This window comes from Pseudochaenichthys georgianus, chromosome 5 (genome assembly GCF_902827115.2).
Source record: "Pseudochaenichthys georgianus chromosome 5, fPseGeo1.2, whole genome shotgun sequence".
Classification (NCBI taxonomy): domain Eukaryota; kingdom Metazoa; phylum Chordata; class Actinopteri; order Perciformes; family Channichthyidae; genus Pseudochaenichthys; species Pseudochaenichthys georgianus.
Window position 1 is genome coordinate 43,249,451 of NC_047507.1, and position 17,561 is coordinate 43,267,011.

The 17,561-nt window shown below is 41.9% G+C and overlaps 1 protein-coding gene across 1 annotated transcript in view; it reads right to left on the reverse strand.

The window, feature by feature from the left end:
- Positions 1–136: 136 nt before the first annotated feature.
- The window catches only part of LOC117446411 (dihydropyridine-sensitive L-type skeletal muscle calcium channel subunit alpha-1-like), a 124,724-nt gene continuing 107,299 nt past the window's right edge, over positions 137–17,561 (reverse strand). Inside the window, exons 29-42 of the mRNA XM_034082571.2 lie at positions 17,312–17,359; positions 13,509–13,535; positions 13,293–13,418; positions 13,146–13,211; positions 12,487–12,578; positions 11,712–11,871; positions 8,921–9,048; positions 7,521–7,617; positions 6,162–6,264; positions 4,231–4,332; positions 3,464–3,594; positions 1,977–2,093; positions 1,311–1,456; positions 137–441 (exon numbers count right to left, since the gene is read on the reverse strand). Of these exons, the coding sequence (XP_033938462.1) occupies positions 432–441; positions 1,311–1,456; positions 1,977–2,093; positions 3,464–3,594; positions 4,231–4,332; positions 6,162–6,264; positions 7,521–7,617; positions 8,921–9,048; positions 11,712–11,871; positions 12,487–12,578; positions 13,146–13,211; positions 13,293–13,418; positions 13,509–13,535; positions 17,312–17,359 (1,353 nt within the window). The 3' untranslated portion in view covers positions 137–431. The remainder of the gene's footprint in view (positions 442–1,310; positions 1,457–1,976; positions 2,094–3,463; positions 3,595–4,230; positions 4,333–6,161; positions 6,265–7,520; positions 7,618–8,920; positions 9,049–11,711; positions 11,872–12,486; positions 12,579–13,145; positions 13,212–13,292; positions 13,419–13,508; positions 13,536–17,311; positions 17,360–17,561) is intronic.

A 17,561-nucleotide genomic window follows, 5' to 3' on the forward strand; every position in this document is an offset into this window, starting at 1 on the left:
ATGGATGTGAGACGACTTTATGTGATGCGTATGTCAGTAAGAACATTCAATCGATAAGCACACTCCAAAGTGAACACCACACGATACAGTGAAACAATAGATACAGTTATGTACTGTTCACTTCTTTATTGCTATTTTGCACACAGAAGGTTAGAACTGATACTTCCTGCAGGAGAGGGATCCTGTGCTCGTGTGTTTGGCTGGAAGTGTGTAAGGATATGTGAATGTTGTGTTTGCAGCTACACCATGCTGGTGATTTTCAAAAGACAGGGAGCGCTCTTTCTGTAGCAGGCGGGGTTGTGCGGCGTGACAAGGTGACGGTCAGCTCCTTGCATCACTCCTCTGCATCCGGTGAGAAGCTCCTGCCGCTCCACGGCTCTGAAGCGCTCAGACCAAGGTCACGGATCCAAAAACAAATCTTTAATCTAATGTTAATAAAGGCTGAAAAAAGACAGGGACAACTGTCAAATAATCTCACATAAAATAACATGACATGATGATAAACATTAACACTGTATACGTATATAACTGCAGCCTCAAGCACTGACCGTGCTCATTGTGTGTGACCAGCGCAACACATTAGAAAGAGACACAGTCTGACACCGCATGGCCTCCAACAGGATGGTGTGCACATCGTTTGAAACATCTGGGACAATACAGTTTCCTTTGGGAGTGATAATGTCTCCTTTAGCTACACTCAGGTTACTAATGTGTCATCAGGTGTTATACCACATATCTTTTATTATAATACTAGGTCGCAAGGCGACATGAAGAATGGTGGTGCAGATGATCAGAATGTTGCAGTGAGTTTCAGGCAGTGGTCAACAGAGTCCTCACAAGGATGCGTGACTGCAGAGAGGAAGGCACACAGTAACTAGGAAGCTTTTTGATTTCCATCCTCTCTTTGTTCCTTCATTCCTTCCTTACTTTTAGACTTTTCTCACAAAGCGGTTTGGGGTTTTCTATCTTTTTCTTCACTCATTCATCTTGTAAATATGTTTATTTTACTTGAGGCTGTTATGGACAGACATTATAGGTTTAGTGAGTGTTAGCAGTTAAAAGAGGAGCGGTCACATTGTGCCCACACAGAGAATGTTGACATATATCCAATATACATATAAGAAGAATCCCTTCAGCTCAAATGTTTTGCAACACAGCGAAATGCTGTTAAAGTTGTGTTGTGTTCATTAGTAACAACACCAACACTGCGCTGTGGTGTCTCTCCAGAGCAGGAAGAAGCCATGTGCTTGTAATGCATTACAGTTAACCACACGGTTTACATACACACACATAAGTGTGAGCACACAGACCTGGGACTTGTGTTGCCGTTGGTGATGTTCAAACTGTTGTTGACCCCTGCCCTCTGCAGGGGCCGCTGGCTGGTGGCCTGGCTGCCATTGGCTGCCTCGCTCTCTGCAGAGAAAGGGTCTGAGGTTCCAAAAAGACTTCCATGTCTCTGTTTTAGAGAAGAGAGCACACTTAGTGTGGCCTATATTCTTAATTGACACATATGTCAAATGATGTCAATACAAATTAACACAATTTGACCTTTCAGTATTTACAGATGACAGCAACATTTACATTTGCATTCTGCCCCTGTGTGTTTATTTGCAAGGACGTACTCTTGGTCACCCAACTGAAGCTGCAAACGCGTGAATGGATTATAGATGAAAACAATACATGTTGCATTTATAACTGTTGTTAGGTCGGGTTAAGGGCTAAAGATCTGTCGGTCTTCCTTTAACGGCTGGCCTGGTGTTGTGGTGTGAGAGGCTCTATTTATTATAATAAGATTTGTGTTTTCAAATAAAACATTGAGTCGGAATGAAAAGTCAGTCGGGTGGAGTGATGTTGAATTCTGTACGGGAGCATACTTTAAAGTCCAATGGGCTGTATCATATCAGATCTCTGAGATTACTGTGAGGACAGGGAAGGCTGGTCCTTCCTTCTGTCATCCCTTCATCCTGCCCTGTTACCCTGAAGATGCCCTCTTCGTCAGCAGCCCCCTCCATCTCCTCTTCAGTCACAAGGTCTCCAGAGATGGCCCGATGGAGCTCTGGAGCCGCCTCCTCCTCTATGTTCCTCAGCCCTGCCTGGTGGACACAAAGAAACATATGTATTGAAGAAAACTACTACCAACGTCATTCCAGCCAATGGGTGTGTGCAGAGCATCCTCTGCAGGATGGCAGTGCGGGCGGGTCGGAGCAGAGGACCAAACTAGGTCCTGACATTCCCTGTTAAAGAAAACATGCCCTCTTCTTCTTTATATTTATTTGAGTTGTTTAGCATGTGGATTCTACTTTGTCTTTTTTCCTTTGCTACTCCTTTAAAGATGGCACCTATCCGCCTGAGTGAGGGGCCTTTGAGGGGAGGGGAGCTCGGGGACATACACAGAAGCCTGATATGTGTTTGACTTTTGAAGTAGAACTGGAAGCACTACAGTGAGCATGGCAACAGATCCAGAAGCTGCAGCTGTAGGCCGTGCTCAGTACTGCTGCTCCACCGCTGAGTGACTCCCTGGATCGACTGACAGAACCACCGAGTCTACCGTATTTCAGAGTCTTTGTCTCAGAGCAATCCTAGAGCCTTTTTATTATTCATTTAAATCATTTCAAAAGCAGACCATTTTGTTAGTACCATCACAAACCTCAAAACCTTGACTTACAAACATATTCAGTACATGGAGAAAAGTGCATCCATTAGAAGGTGCACCTTTAAGCGAGTACAATGTGATCCTATTCATTATTTTAAGTAAAGTAGCCACATAATATTCCTGTGAGACACCATTTTTTTTATTTTTAAAGAACAATAGCTATAAGTGGCAAAATGTAAGATGACCTTAAAAAAGTTAAGGCAAAGAAGGAATAGTCCACTTACAGAGCTTACAGAGAGAGGTCAAGTCCACAGTGAATGGGGAAGGAGTGGAACGTGTATTCAAATGGTCCTGTCCTCATGCAATGTTACACTTAAACATTACTTACATGCACATGTAATGAACAGTAAGTATGTTTACAGTACAAGCATGTCCTACACACTCAAAGAACACTCACACTCATGTCCTACACACTCAAAGAACACTCACACTCATGTCCTACACACTCAAAGAACACTCACACTCATGTCCTACACACTCAAAGAACACTCATACTCATGTCCTACACACTCAAAGAACACTCACACTCATGTCCTACACACTCAAAGAACACTCACACTCATGTCCTACACACTCAAAGAACACTCACACTCATGTCCTACACACTCAAAGAACACTCACACTCATGTCCTACACACTTAAAGAACACTCACACTCATGTCCTACACACTCAAAGAACACATACACATGCTGGTACCATTATCCGTACTCACCGTTGTGTATTGCATTACATGAATTAAAGGTGTCGTCAACATCTATCAAAGAATAATAAAACCATTCACGAGACTTCCCATGGCAGTAACTACTAACCTGTATCCCAGAAGAAGCACTTTTCTTGGTGGGCTGGCACCCATAGTACTCTTCCTGTCTCTTCTTCATTTTCCTGAAGTAATCCTGGATCAGGAAGGTGGCGTAGAACTTTCCCACTGTCACCTCATCATCTGCTCAAATACAAAATCCATGTAAACTGTGGGAGTGCCATTAAATCCGTTCAGCTTAAAGCGTGTTGATCCCACAGTGGCCCGTTGTGGACACCCCAGACAGGAAGCGTATGGCACATGTAAAGTCAATGGAAAGAAGCTACAAGACAGATATGTGTGAATGCATGGGGCCAGGAAGATATCTTAAAATGAAAGTATTTCAACTGAAAGTGAATGATGTGTACTTATATTTGCCCAATATATGCTTGTAACACGTGAACACATGGCACCACACACACATTCACAGCTGTGGTTGTCTTAGTGGAGATCAGATCTCTTGTCTTTAGGTTGACTTACTAAATCTATCCAGGGACTACAGATGAAAAATAGCCTCTTGGCTAACTCTGGCACATTTACAGACATGTTGATTAATGTGCTGTTAAATAAATGAATGAATACAAAAACGATCACATCACTTAGAAGTGTTGTGGCAATGTTGGAATGCATTTGGTGAAGAAATCTTACAAAAGGATTTAACTTTGCTGACACACTTTGAACTGGCAACACAACTACAACATGTAAGACCTATCACTATGTATTCGGACCAATGCTTCCTTGAGAAAACTACAGTTCATTTAGTTTATCATAAAAGCTGACCTCCTATAGGTGGGATGACTTGGTCCAGAAGTTTCATACTGGTGCGCTTCCAGATCTTCTTGATAATTGCCCTCAGTTCCTCGTTTGCTTGTTCAAAATTACCTGACAAAATGGAAAAGAGCAATGAGATTCATGACGATAAAAAGTGTTTTGATTGTGTAAAAGCAAGTTTGGATATTACCCTTGAATTCATGAAAATGAATACAAATAAAACTAATAATGATAATGTAATCATATATCATGGTTGCTCAGGGCCGGCCCTGGGCATATAGGCGAATGCTAAGGGCGCACCAACCCATCGGGGGCGCCGAAAATTGGGGAGAAAAAAAATTAGAAATACATTTTTTTGTTCATAACAACACAATTTCCCAATTTTGGATCAACAAAGTACATCTTATTCTCTTATACTAACAGAACTATGCCTATATTGCGTACAGTGCCCATAAACTATGGCACAACCCCCCCCCAAAATCAAGTTGAACCGCCCCAGCCCCAGTAGAAACCAGAGCTTGAGACAGCTCTCTCCTGAAAGACTGAGCGGCTCTGATAACCTCAGCTCAGTGAGGTAAGGGCACACCTTTATAATCATTATAGTTATACAAAATAAGAGAATAGATGAAAAACAGGTATAAAATACTATATGACAGTACAAAAAAGTTGTTATTAATAAACAAGAATAGAGTTTAAAAGGGGAGTGATTTGTAAAATATCCATAAAGAAAAAGAAAATCTGTTTACAGTTATTTTTCACATGATGAGATGTATCCATAGATCTCTTCATGTTGCTCTCAAAGTGCACCAGATTGAACAAAAATAATCTTCCTGGGGGAGCATGCCCCCAGACCCCCCTAGAGGATGTTAGGTCCACCCCCCACTTAAATCATGTTCACATGGATAGGATACTAAATACATTTTCACACATCCATATCTTTCTGTGTTGGTGGTCATGCCACAATGCGTGAGTCATAGTGAGTGTCTGCATTTTGCCCTAGGCAAGCTAACATCTTGCCTAGGGCAGCAAATTGGTCAGGGCCGGCCCTGTGGTTGCTAATAATGTGGCACTGAGACGAATGTGCAGTTGCGTACCGACAGTAACGGTACGTCCACACAGCCGCGTTAAAGAAATCCTGGAGGCTTTGTATCTGAAGCTTGGGGAATCTCCCGCCCCCGACACACAAAGCAATAGCAATGTTAAATCGAAATGAACTGGATATAAAATCCCCAAACAGGCGAAAACCTACCAGTTTCACCCACTGTCTCTGCCACCTCCCTCCATGCCTGGTTCCTCCGGTTTGTATCCCGGTAAGTAGAGGGACTGGTCATAAAGAACCGGGTGATTTGCTACCGCAATGACTAATTTGTCCTCCATTTTTAGGAATATAGAAAATGAACTGCGGTATGTCACTGCCAGCTTGCACGCGGTTTGATTGGCTAGCGCTTGTACTGTCAGATTTGCATAAACGGGATTTGATTGGCTGACGCTTCCACCTCAGCTTTAAAAGTTGAACATTGCTCAACTTTTGAATCCTGAAAATCCTGAAAATCCTGGAAATCTTCGCTTTGCTTCCCCACAATGCAGTTCGGCGAAAAGTGAGGCAACGTGACGTCACCCTATTCAAAGTGAATGGGCAGAAGCGTTGGAAGATTTGTTAACGCTGCTGTGTGGACGGGCCATAACTGAGTTAGCATGCAGCGGCTCCACTTTACAATAGGAAAAACCAGCTAACTGCAAATGAATATCATAGATATAATTATAATTGTTATTACCACCTCACATTGTTAAAAAGTAAAAATATCAACTACAGCAGCTTTAATTTGGATCCTGCCTTATTTGTATTCAGAAATATTGAGGCCCTCTGTGAAGGTGGCCTCTGTGCATGTTAGTCAGATCATAGCTGGAACTATAACATACATACTAACGATGACACAAACCTTCTGTCTTTATTTTCAGTGCCGTTCTGACCAGAGCAAAAAGTGTGGCGTTGAAGGTGACTGTTCCATCACTATTGAGAGGCATGTTCATGGAGACCAACCTCTGTAAAACACACACACACACACACACACACACACACACACACACACACACACACACACACACACACACACACACACACACACACACACACACACACACACACACACACACACACACACACACACACACACACAAACAATGTAATGTAAAAAAAGTCCTGGGAAATACTTTTTAAATTTATTTTTATTTAAATTTATTTTTAATTTAAAATATTTAAAAGACAAGTTCGTATTTTGTTGCGTTTGTAAATTGTAGCTTTTTTGAAGACAAACTGATTTCCCCTGTTCCTTCTGGCCATACATATATACATCACTAAAGGGAGAATATCTGTATGGGATACATGGTTGGCCATTACCTCTAAAGATCACTCCTGTGCATTTTAAGGATGATTCTTTGACTATTTCTATCTGAGGAGCAGCGTTAAGATCTGTCTTTGGATACACGAGGAAACATGAAGACAAGGTGAGAGTTTATGAACTCTCCTCCTCACTCTTCACTGATACTATTTCACAGGAAAATATTGAATATCAAAACTAGAATGTGTGAACCCGTAAAGGAAAAAGGATCTTGGCAGGGAGATTAGGAAAGAGAGTATGTGATCTCAACTGGGCTACCAGGGATGTGAGATATACATACACGTACACCCCTTACCCTGATTCAAATCACATAACCCGGTCAGTACATGTTTGAGTTGTTAAGGACAAGTCTTTATGCTCTGCGAGATTGTCAATCAGGACATCTTTTTCTGAAGGTGATACTAATAAAACCTCTCGCACCATCTCTCCAGCTCTGTACCGTAAAGTTTGGAATCAGAGCAGAGTGTCATGTTCTTTCTTTTCTTGTTCTCTTTTGTAATATAAATGTTATCATAGATGTTTTCTATTGTAATGGAAAAGATGTACAGATGTTTTATAATGAATATAATGTAATCACATGCTTTCTTTCTCATGCTGATGGCTGTTGACACTTCACCTAGCTACTGTGTAGCCTAGCTCTGTATACCTAAGGGGTTGTTTGCAAAGTTAGACAGTCTCAAGTACGCAGCGTTTCCAGCAGTCTGCAGAGGTCAGATCAAAAGCATACCAAAAACAGTCCTCTCAATTCATCCATTTCAGTCTCTGGCTATAGCCATGTCCTCTGAACTCAGAAACCATCGATTGACTTGAAGATTATGTTTCAGTAAGATATGTTTGATATGTTCGTCATAGTTTTGTAAACCAAAAGGGAAACACTATAAATAGGGTCTATATACTTACCTTGCAGGCGATACGATGAGGACAAAACTTGCCAAAACCTAGAGGAGGAGGTATTCTCCGTAGGAGTGTCACGACATCAAGGTGCTTAATACGCCCACTGAAAAACAATTACATTTCATAATGTCATACTTACACACACACAGATTATATTTACCTAATTGAGAATACAACGTTATATTACATTGAGCTTTTTTCTCCAAATCACATTCTATGCAAACATAAGTATATAAACATTTAAGGACTAATACTGGAAAGAACATGGAGCATAATGTCTCTGAATTAGAGTCACTAAGGCTCTGTGATTCCATTCTCCATACTCAAGTACATTTTGAATTAACAACTTACTTTAATGTTTGTGAAACTGCACCTTTTAGAAACATCACAATCTATAAACCTATTTAAAATAAAGGAAACTATTATACCCATCAATAAACATGCGACTCAGCCCCCCTCTCTCTCCTGTGAGAGGCTGGCCATTCATTCATTATGTACTAACCCCTTTAGGACTTGAATCGCTGTTATGCCTTTCAGCAAGACTTCTGCTCTTCTGTTTAAAACATACATACATTATCTGAGATTTTAAACAAAACATCAAACTGCCCGATATATTCAATGGCTGCCTTCTCTCATCTTTGTACAACTGCAAAGATAAGGGACATCCTGTCTTTACAATCTGAAAAACGAGTCCATGATTATTATAGAGTGGATGATTGGATAATTCCTTACTGAGGTACTGACTAGGAAACAGGTTCATATTGCTCATATGTTAGCTTGTTTGCACTGGCTCCCTAAATAGAACCTGAAATGAAAACTACATTGGTTAGGCCACATCTCATTACGCTCCAAGAATACAGGATTATTGGTAGTTTCTAGAGTGTGAAGGTTTCCCTACGTAGCGGTACCCAGGAAGAAAACATTGGAACATGAGAAATGTCCAACGAGGCGTTCTGGGGCAGCACAGACAGGTATGTTCTGTGTTAGAGTTGTACTCGCTCCAGGGTGCACTTTGAGGGTTTTGACTCTGCAGACCGTTCACATGCAGAGAAACCTTCATAACACAAGGGGACGGGTAATAACCGGAAAAGCATGACATGGGACCTTTTAAGTTGTAAAATGCACTAAAAGCCGAATCTAGATTTATTTTCTCTCTCCATCCATTCTGGTGAGCCGAGAGAGGGAGCTCGGGGGGCGGGGCTTAAGGGGCGCATGCTCTGTGAGCGCACATACGGGTACTTCTGCTCTGACGGCCAGGCATGATGGGTAATCTGTGACGTTTTGCTCTCGAAAATATCAGGCCATTTTGTCCTCATGAGCCAATGAGCAGCTCTCATAGGAAAGAACGAGACCCCGCCTCCAATGCTGTGTCCAGTTCTTATTAAACATCCATGACAAACACTTACGTGGCCTCGGGATCATATTCTGCCCATATGTTCTTGAACTCATCCAAGTGCTGGGGGCCAAGGATGGACCAATCACGTGTCAAGTAGTCAAAGTTATCCATGATGACAGCCACAAACAGGTTGATGATCTGTGAAGGATAGCACGACATGTCTTTACTAACCAGGAGGCCTTTGCACTGGTAAACATGTACACATTTTGTATTGGAACTTTTTGGTGTAAATATAGAGACAGCTGTATAATGCTGTTCCAAAATTCACTCCACGTCCGCTTGCCTGGTGTTGCTTATTTTGGACAGGTTATTTTGCTAAGCAGGCGGACATGGGCTGAGCTGGAGCTAGCTACATGTGATAGATAGACAAGGACACAAACATAAGTAAGGTCAATGATGTTGAGAGGTACCACCCACCTCACCAATATCATTACAGAAGCCCTGGAACAATGTGGCAGGACAGCTGGGTCAGATCTATACCAGTCAGCAGTTTCTAACTACCTTACTGCGCTAGTTAAACTAATTAGATATTCTTTAGTGTTGACTTGTTACTGGATCCGTGCCAGCTGCATGACACTGCAGTGATGGAACTGAAAGAGCGTTTTTTGTATTCCTAGTATGAAACAACAATTGTTTTTCTTCCACTCCAAAAATGCCATTATTTTAATTATTAATTATTGAGTTTTTTGTTTGATGTAGCCTACAATTTATTGATGAATTCTAAAATGTATTTTACATTTCAATCTGCCTAAAGTAATTGAAAAGTTAACCTGTTAACCCCTGAGCCTGATTTCCAGGTCTCAGGCTCGAAAATGACATTCCCAGAACAAATAACATAACTTCACTTCTAAAAGGGGTACAAATGTATTTCGGTAAAAATGGTCCGTATCATCAGTTAGCTGAGTTTCTTCCCGTTAAGTGGGTATGACACATTAATTGGTTTTTAAATGTTAAGAAGCCCTGAGACACAGTCTCGTGAACAGGTTAATAAACCAAAGTGACAGGACTGTTTAGTCAGATCTCCAAACTTATCATAAATAATGATATCGTTAAATCTTACTTATTAAGAAAACAAATTCGCTGTATCAATAATTTACATATCTGTGAGGGCCTGTGTTGCTGCCGCTGCTTCTTCTCAGTGACTTCAACTTCCAGACAGAGAAGTGTCTACTACTCATGCTTAGCTCCTTCTCCATCTACTCACAAAGCTGGCAATCTCCTCGACCACATATTCTTCAAAAACTGCTCCCCCCCACCTTCTCTGTAACCCCGCTTCACATTTCTGATCACTTCTTCATCTCCTTCTCTTTCCCCCTCTGCAAACACGACAAGCCTATATCTTTGGAGGGTTCGTTAGTGTCCTCCAGCTCCCTGGTTGCGTGAGTCCAGAACCATAAGGGCTGCTGAAAGGAAATGCTGGAAATCAAAACACCTTGATGACCTCCGTTCCTATCAAGCACTCCTATCCTTTTTCTCTTCTATTTCCGCAGCCAAACACACTTTCTTTCTGAATCTAAAATTCAATCCTCTTTCTCTAACCCCAAAAACCTCTTCTCCATCTTCTCCTCACCTCTTCAACCCCATCTCTGTCTTCTCTTCCGCCCAGCGATTTTGTGAACTATTTTGAGAAAAAAATTGATGACATCTCATTCTTTCTATTCTGGATCTTTGGCCTTAAGTGGTGTTCTGGCCGACACACCGGGGTGAACCTATTGATACACACAAAGCTAGTGCCAACACTGAGTTATCCTTAACTCTCCACTTCATACCTACTGACACTACCTGCTCACCTTCCACATCTCCCATCCACAGTCTAACTTCCTCCTCCAAGAACTCTCCAAGAACTGGGATTCTCAGGCGCTGCCCTCTCCCTGCTCACATCTTACCTCAAAGATCGCAGCTTCAGGGTAACTTGGAGAGGGTCATGTCCTCACTGGAGTCCCACATGGGTCTGTCCTGGGTCCCCTTCTTTTCTCTCTGTACACAAACTATCTTTGCTCTCTCATTCACTCTCATGGCTTCTCCTATCACAGCTACGCAAACAACACACAACTGATTCTGTCTTTTCCCCGGTTTGAAACCCAGGTGGTCGCACGCATCTCTGCTTGTCTGGCTGACATCTCTCAGTGGATGGTTGCTCACACATGAAGCCCAACATAAACCTAAACCTAAAAAGACCGAACTGCTCTTCATCCCAGGTAAGGACTGTCCCATCCATGACTGTTGTTTCCCGACTCAGACTGCTAGGAACCTGGGTGTAACCCTGGACGACCAGCTGACCTTCACTGCTGACATCGCTGCTACAACCTGATCCTGCAGATACACACTCTACAACATCAGGAGGATACCTCATTACTGTCCCAGGAGGCAGCGCAGGTCCTGGTCCAGGCTCTGGTCATCTCGCGCCTGGACTACTGAACTCCCTCCTGGCTGGTCTATTTTTTATCTTTGCTATCCTGGCTCCTAATTGGTGGAATGAGCTCCCCATTGACATCAGGACAGCAGAAATTATGCATATCTTCCGTCGCAAACTGAAAACGCATTTATTTTGACTGTACCTTGGTAATTAAGTTATTGCTGAAAGAAAAAAGCACTAAGCACTTTTTGAGTTAATTTAGGCCTTGTAACTAATTCACACTAATCTTGCTTGAAGTGTATATATCTGCACTTTCCTTGTTGTTTGGTGTTTGATTCTTTATGGTTTTTGCACTTATTGTAAGTCGCTTTGGATAAAAGCATCAGCTAAATGATACGTATTGTAATGATGTGTTTTGAGAGTGTGTGAAGGTGGGTTGTTTTACCAGAAAGGCACACAGCATGTAGAAACTCATGAAGTAGATGATGGCAAAGTTTGATCCACATGTGTACTCCTCCCCGGGCAGGTAATCAGACTTGGGGTCGCACTTCTTCTCGTACATACATGCTAACATCACTTCATGCCAAGCCTCCCCGGTCGCACATCTGCACAACAGACAAATCAAAAGGTCTCAATCACACACACTCTGAAAGTCACACTGAAGTCAGATCTGCCCTTCTCCATTACACAGTGTGACAGTGCTCTCCTGTTAGCTGTTTGCTTTAGAGAATGGGTTTAATATCGAGCTGCACCAAGCATTAACACATCTCCAGAGAGCAGTCAGTCAAGACCACAATCCAAAAGGGAGTTTTATATACATAATTTATATGTAGGAGAATCACAAGCTTTTGATAACCTCTGATAGTTTGGACCAGTAATGATGCACACAAATATGTAGTTACTCGATTTATGGATTAAATTAGCTTTTCAGAAATCCATTTTCCAAATTAAAATGGCAGAACATCTGAATAGAAATGCATCTCTGTACCCAATGTTGTGTACATTTGATCATAGCGCCCATTTGGTCAATTGAGGTGACATTTATTGAGCAGCAATCGAACACAACTTCCAATAGTTTGTACAAAAAAATCATGGGTCTATGATGAATCATGTCACAGACACATCTAAAACAAACATTAATTACGATAACAATAACAATAACAATAATGATATTCATAATCATAATGGTGTGTAGTAACAGAAGAAGACATAGCACCAACCTGAATAACAGCAGCACAGCCTGAGGAAATGTCTGGAAATTGTTGTTCCTGTTGATGTATGTGCCGTCAACCAACGCAATTTTTCCAAATATCTGCAGGACATTTTTTTTAATTAGATAAAATAATAAAAAATGAAACAACACATTGGGTCAGCTGTTTTGCACTCTGGGTCTTCTTAACTAAGGGCAGAGTGGTTTTAGCCCTTGGGTGATCCTTTACAATCATTACACAGATGTGTATCTTGCTTAAACTATGGTTATTTGCCAACAAAGTATAATATGTATTAAAACATTTAAATCTGTTTAAATTAATTATCATTTTATTAAAACCTGCTTTTTTTATTTGCACAGGTTGTGTAAGTTAGAAAGAACGGAATGTTATTTAGATGCTCTTTCTCCTTCTCCGGTTCATTGAGTTTGACCTTGAGATTCAAACAAATATCCACACATTGACATTGGAATGGTTTTAAATGAGAAGCTATTTCATATTCATCCACACATGCCAGAAATAAAAAAACTGAAAATGCCCATCATATAATTATCAATAACGGATGGTGTGTGTGTGTGTGTGTGTGTGTGTGTGTGTGTGTGTGTGTGTGTGTGTGTGTGTGTGTGTGTGTGTGTGTGTGTGTGTGTGTGTGTGTGTGTGTGTGTGTGTACCTGCATTCCAACCACAGCGTATATAAAGAATAGCATGAGAATGAGCAGGCCCACATAGGGGAGAGCCTGAAACACAGCAAGCAGTAAGACTGTCAGATGGATGCCTCACTTCTGAACTGGCTGAATCTGATCAGAGTTGTTACTGACCTGAAGGGATTTGATGAAGGTCCACAGAAGATTCCGAATCCCTTCAGAGCGATTCAAAAGTTTCACCAGGCGCATGACCCGAAACAGTCTGAAGAATGTGACTGACACGCTCATGTTTTCAGAAGACTTGTCAGAGAGATGAAGGACTTTTTATAAATCACATGATATTCCAAAATAAAAAAATAAACTGGATTTAAAAACATTCAAGCATCTCACCGCAATTGCTTGCATTGGATCCACTGCCTGTAGAATTATAAATATTTTCTTTAAAGCTGCATTTATTAAGAAGGCTTTTTTAAAATGTTGTTATGCTCACGTTCCAAACTGTTAGTGAACACATCCATATTTGGTTATTCCATTAAAAAAAAACTTGCATGAGAAGCAGAACGAGAGATTTATCAAACAATAGGAAGATTTCTATAATGCAGATAAACAAAACTAAAAACTAGGATTAAGTGCCTTATCCATTGAAGGATGACAACGCCATGTGTGAAGGCCAAGAAGGGCTATATGGTTATACCAATTAGCACATTCGTGGGACTTTATGGGGGGGGGGTTTGCGTGACTCTGGGAGAGTTTTTGTAGTTGGGGCAAGAGATCCTTGGTCCCTCGATAGGGGCCAGACCAGAAGGGTTCACTGACCCTATTTGACAAGAAGGTTGTTGCACCTTCATTTAAAACAGTGGGTGAGAGAGAGAAGCATAGCTGTCATGTGATCACCTGGGGGTGCGTGAGATCAGATGGGTGCAAGGCGACGGACATACAGACAGGGTTCAACTGGAACCCTCAGCCTCACTGTGATCTGCTGAGAGCTGTGCTGGCACAGATTGTCTGCTGCCTCTGTCCAGAAAGCTGGATAGATAATGTAACGTGCATGCTGGTAAAAAACGGAACACTTCTTTGATTCACTGGAATCAAATAGCAAATCCCACCAGCAGCCTGTGATTAATCAACCCAGTCTCACGGCATTTTGTGTTATAGTCACGACATTGAATCTATTGATTCGTGTTCACCAACACGATTTTCCCCTTTTTTTCGTGTCACACAGAACGATTTTAAAAGCAATGTATTTCTATTGGCAGTGTGTTTCGTGCCTGCAACACGTCTTTTTGTCCGGTCGGGTCTTGGAAGACCGGAAGCTGTGCGGTTCATAAAAACATCTTCTTACTCAATATCAAGCCACGATTATTGTTTTTATTTTAAATCGTATAAAGTGAGGAAAAGAAATGCCCCCCACCTCCCCTCCTGGCTCCCCCCCTTCACCTCACAGCCCCTGTCCCACTTCTCCCCTGTGACCCCCATGCAACTGTCCGACTTGACTGGAATTAACTCCACCTGCACACTTGACCCAATGCCCTCCAGATGTGTTAAAGAGAGCCTCCCTGCCATCTCCCAACCCTCCTCGTCATCCTCTACATGCTCCCCCTTGGCAAAATCATTCGTCGCCACAACCTTCAATTTCACTGCTACGCCGATGACATCCAACTTTATATCTCAACAAAAACCATCACCCCCACAACACACTCCACTCTCACCAACTGTCTCTCAGAGATAAAAGCATGAACTAGCTAAGTGTGTTAGGTCTAAATCTTAGTGTATTTTGCTCCACTCACCGGTCCGTCACAGCGGGGGAGCTGTGATCCGGAAGACCTGCGTGTTCTCCGTTATGATCTGATCTCGCTCTCTCACGTCCGTTTATATGAGGGGTCAAAATCCCATGCTCATAAAATGCTCATATTTTTTTTCCTCTTCATTCCCCACACCCCAAAATAAATGAATAAATAAATATACCAATTTTAGGAAAAGTTTGGGCAGTGTGGGTTTTATATTAACAGTTACACATATTTCAAAACGTGAAGTGTAATAACTGTAGTTTAGCCTCCCTGTCAGAATGACAAAGGTCCTCAGTGAAGCTCAAGCCCATGATTCTCACAAAATTGTAAGAACAACTTATTAAAAAGATCAGTTCAATGCAACTAATGTCGTTTTAGTGTTATTGCATGATGTTGAATTTAGTGATAGATTGTAAACGTTTGAAATGTAGCATGTAAATAGAGTTTTTGCGCTGATCAGGGGGTACTTGGCTGCATTTTTTTTCAAAGGGGGTGCATTATTGAAAAAAGTTTGAGAACCCCTGCTCTATGGCATACCATCCAACCTCCTCAATAAACTTGAACATATCCAGAACTCTGCTGCCCGCCTCCTCACCCACACCCGCTCCCGAGACCACATCACTCCCGTCCTCCAGAACCTCCACTGGCTCCCCGTCTGTCAAAGAATCGACTTCAAAGTCCTCCTGATTACTCAAAAAGCCCTCAACAATCAGGCCCCCCCCACCTCACAGACCTGCTGCACCACCACACCCCTTCCCCCTACCTCACAGACCTGCTGCACCACCACACCCCTTCCCCCTACCTCACAGACCTGCTGCACCACCACACCCCTTCCTGCTGCCTCCGCTCATCAGAAGCCAACCTCCTACCCATCCCCACCCGCACCAATCACCGGACCTGGGGGGACAGAGCCTTCTCCGTCGCTGCCCCCTCCCTCTGGAACTCACTCCCCGAACCCATCAGAGACGGCACTGACCTCACCACCTTCAAAACACTCACAAAAACTCACCTCTTCAATCTGGCTTTTAATGTGGGATTGTTTTTGTATTATTTGACTTTAACTTTAACTATATATATTTAATTGTTGTTCTTTTCTTTTCACTATATCTGTAAAGCGTCTTTGAGCACCTGTAAAAGCGCTAACAAAATACATATATTATTATTATTATAGAACATTTTGCGAAACACAATAGCCAGCATGTGTAGTTCTGGGGGGGCATTCAATTCCAGTTTTGGATAGTCTGGCGTGGTTTCGTTCCATTTCAAACAGCTGTTTGACGCTCGGCGTAACCTTGGCGCACTGCCACTCCAACATCCTATCCCAGATTAATCACGGGGACTGTAGTCCCAAACGATAGCTGGGGATTATGGGTAGTGTAGTGTCTTCGGCCATCCTAAACTCCAAAATGTTTTTCGGATTTCATATCGCATTAACACCATATCCTTACATGCATTGCGGCTAAAACATCCAATCAGCGAGCTTAAACGATAGCTGAGGATCTTGGGTAATCAGTTCAGTGGCTGTGTATCGCAATGATGCTCGAAATGTCCCTTATAGGCCTACGTCTGTTTCCGGTTATTTTTCTTTTGAAATGTAGTTCCTGACGGACGCCAAAAAAGCCAGAGATTATAGAATTAAACAAATAAATGAAACCAAGGATAATTGTGTTTTATTGGTGAGTAAATAACAGTGTGTTATTTAGAAAAGAACAACAAATTAGAAGGAAAAAAAGGGGGAAATCGTGTTGGTGAACACGAATCAATAGATGAAATGTCGTGAGACTGGGTTGGATTAATCCATGCTCTGCTAACCACGGTGTTATGTCAAAACAAGCAACTTAACTGCCTTTTAGGAGAGGAATACATCACAGTACATTATATACACTTACATACATATCAATCTATTTTAGTTCTAAACTATGTTTCCGAATCATTAGACTGTATGTCTGATTATAGGAGTCATGAGTTAGCCCAGACTTTCTGTGTCATACTCTTGGGGAAGGGATGTATTGATTTCATAAAACTTTGTTTAGCCTGCCAGCCCCGGGATAAACAGGCCACTGTGGATGAACAGATGGATTTACTCAGAAGTAATATGTAACTAGTACGATGCAGCGCACAGGTGCATTCAATGAAGAACCTTTCTGAACATGGATACGTTTGGAATCCTGTTGGAAAGGGTTTCTGTTAGTTTTCTATAAACAGTGTTGGAGGAGTGCAAAGGATGTGCATACACACAAACCTACATTGCAAGGTTTGTAAGATGGATTTTACAATCATCTTAGCCCCATCATGCCGTTTGAAAACGAGCTCTGCCTTTTATACCTTTGTCAGTTGTATCATTGTTCAGACAAACTTCATGCAACATGTCAATGTCATGCAAAAGTGAAGCACGTGAATAGTTACAGAACAGCCATGGAGACAGTAAAGTCCTCCAGAGGAGGCCAGCGCTGCCTGTGGGAGGGAAGAACACATTCAGGAAGTGATGTCAGAGGAAGGGAATGTGTGTCTGTGGCAAAACATGTGACGGTGAGAGATAAAGGCATCGACATTGAAAGCGGAGGAAAATATATCAAAGTCACCATTAGTTAATTATTTATTATTTATGTACATTACATTACATTGCATTGCATTAAGAGACCTCTGAGGTCTCATG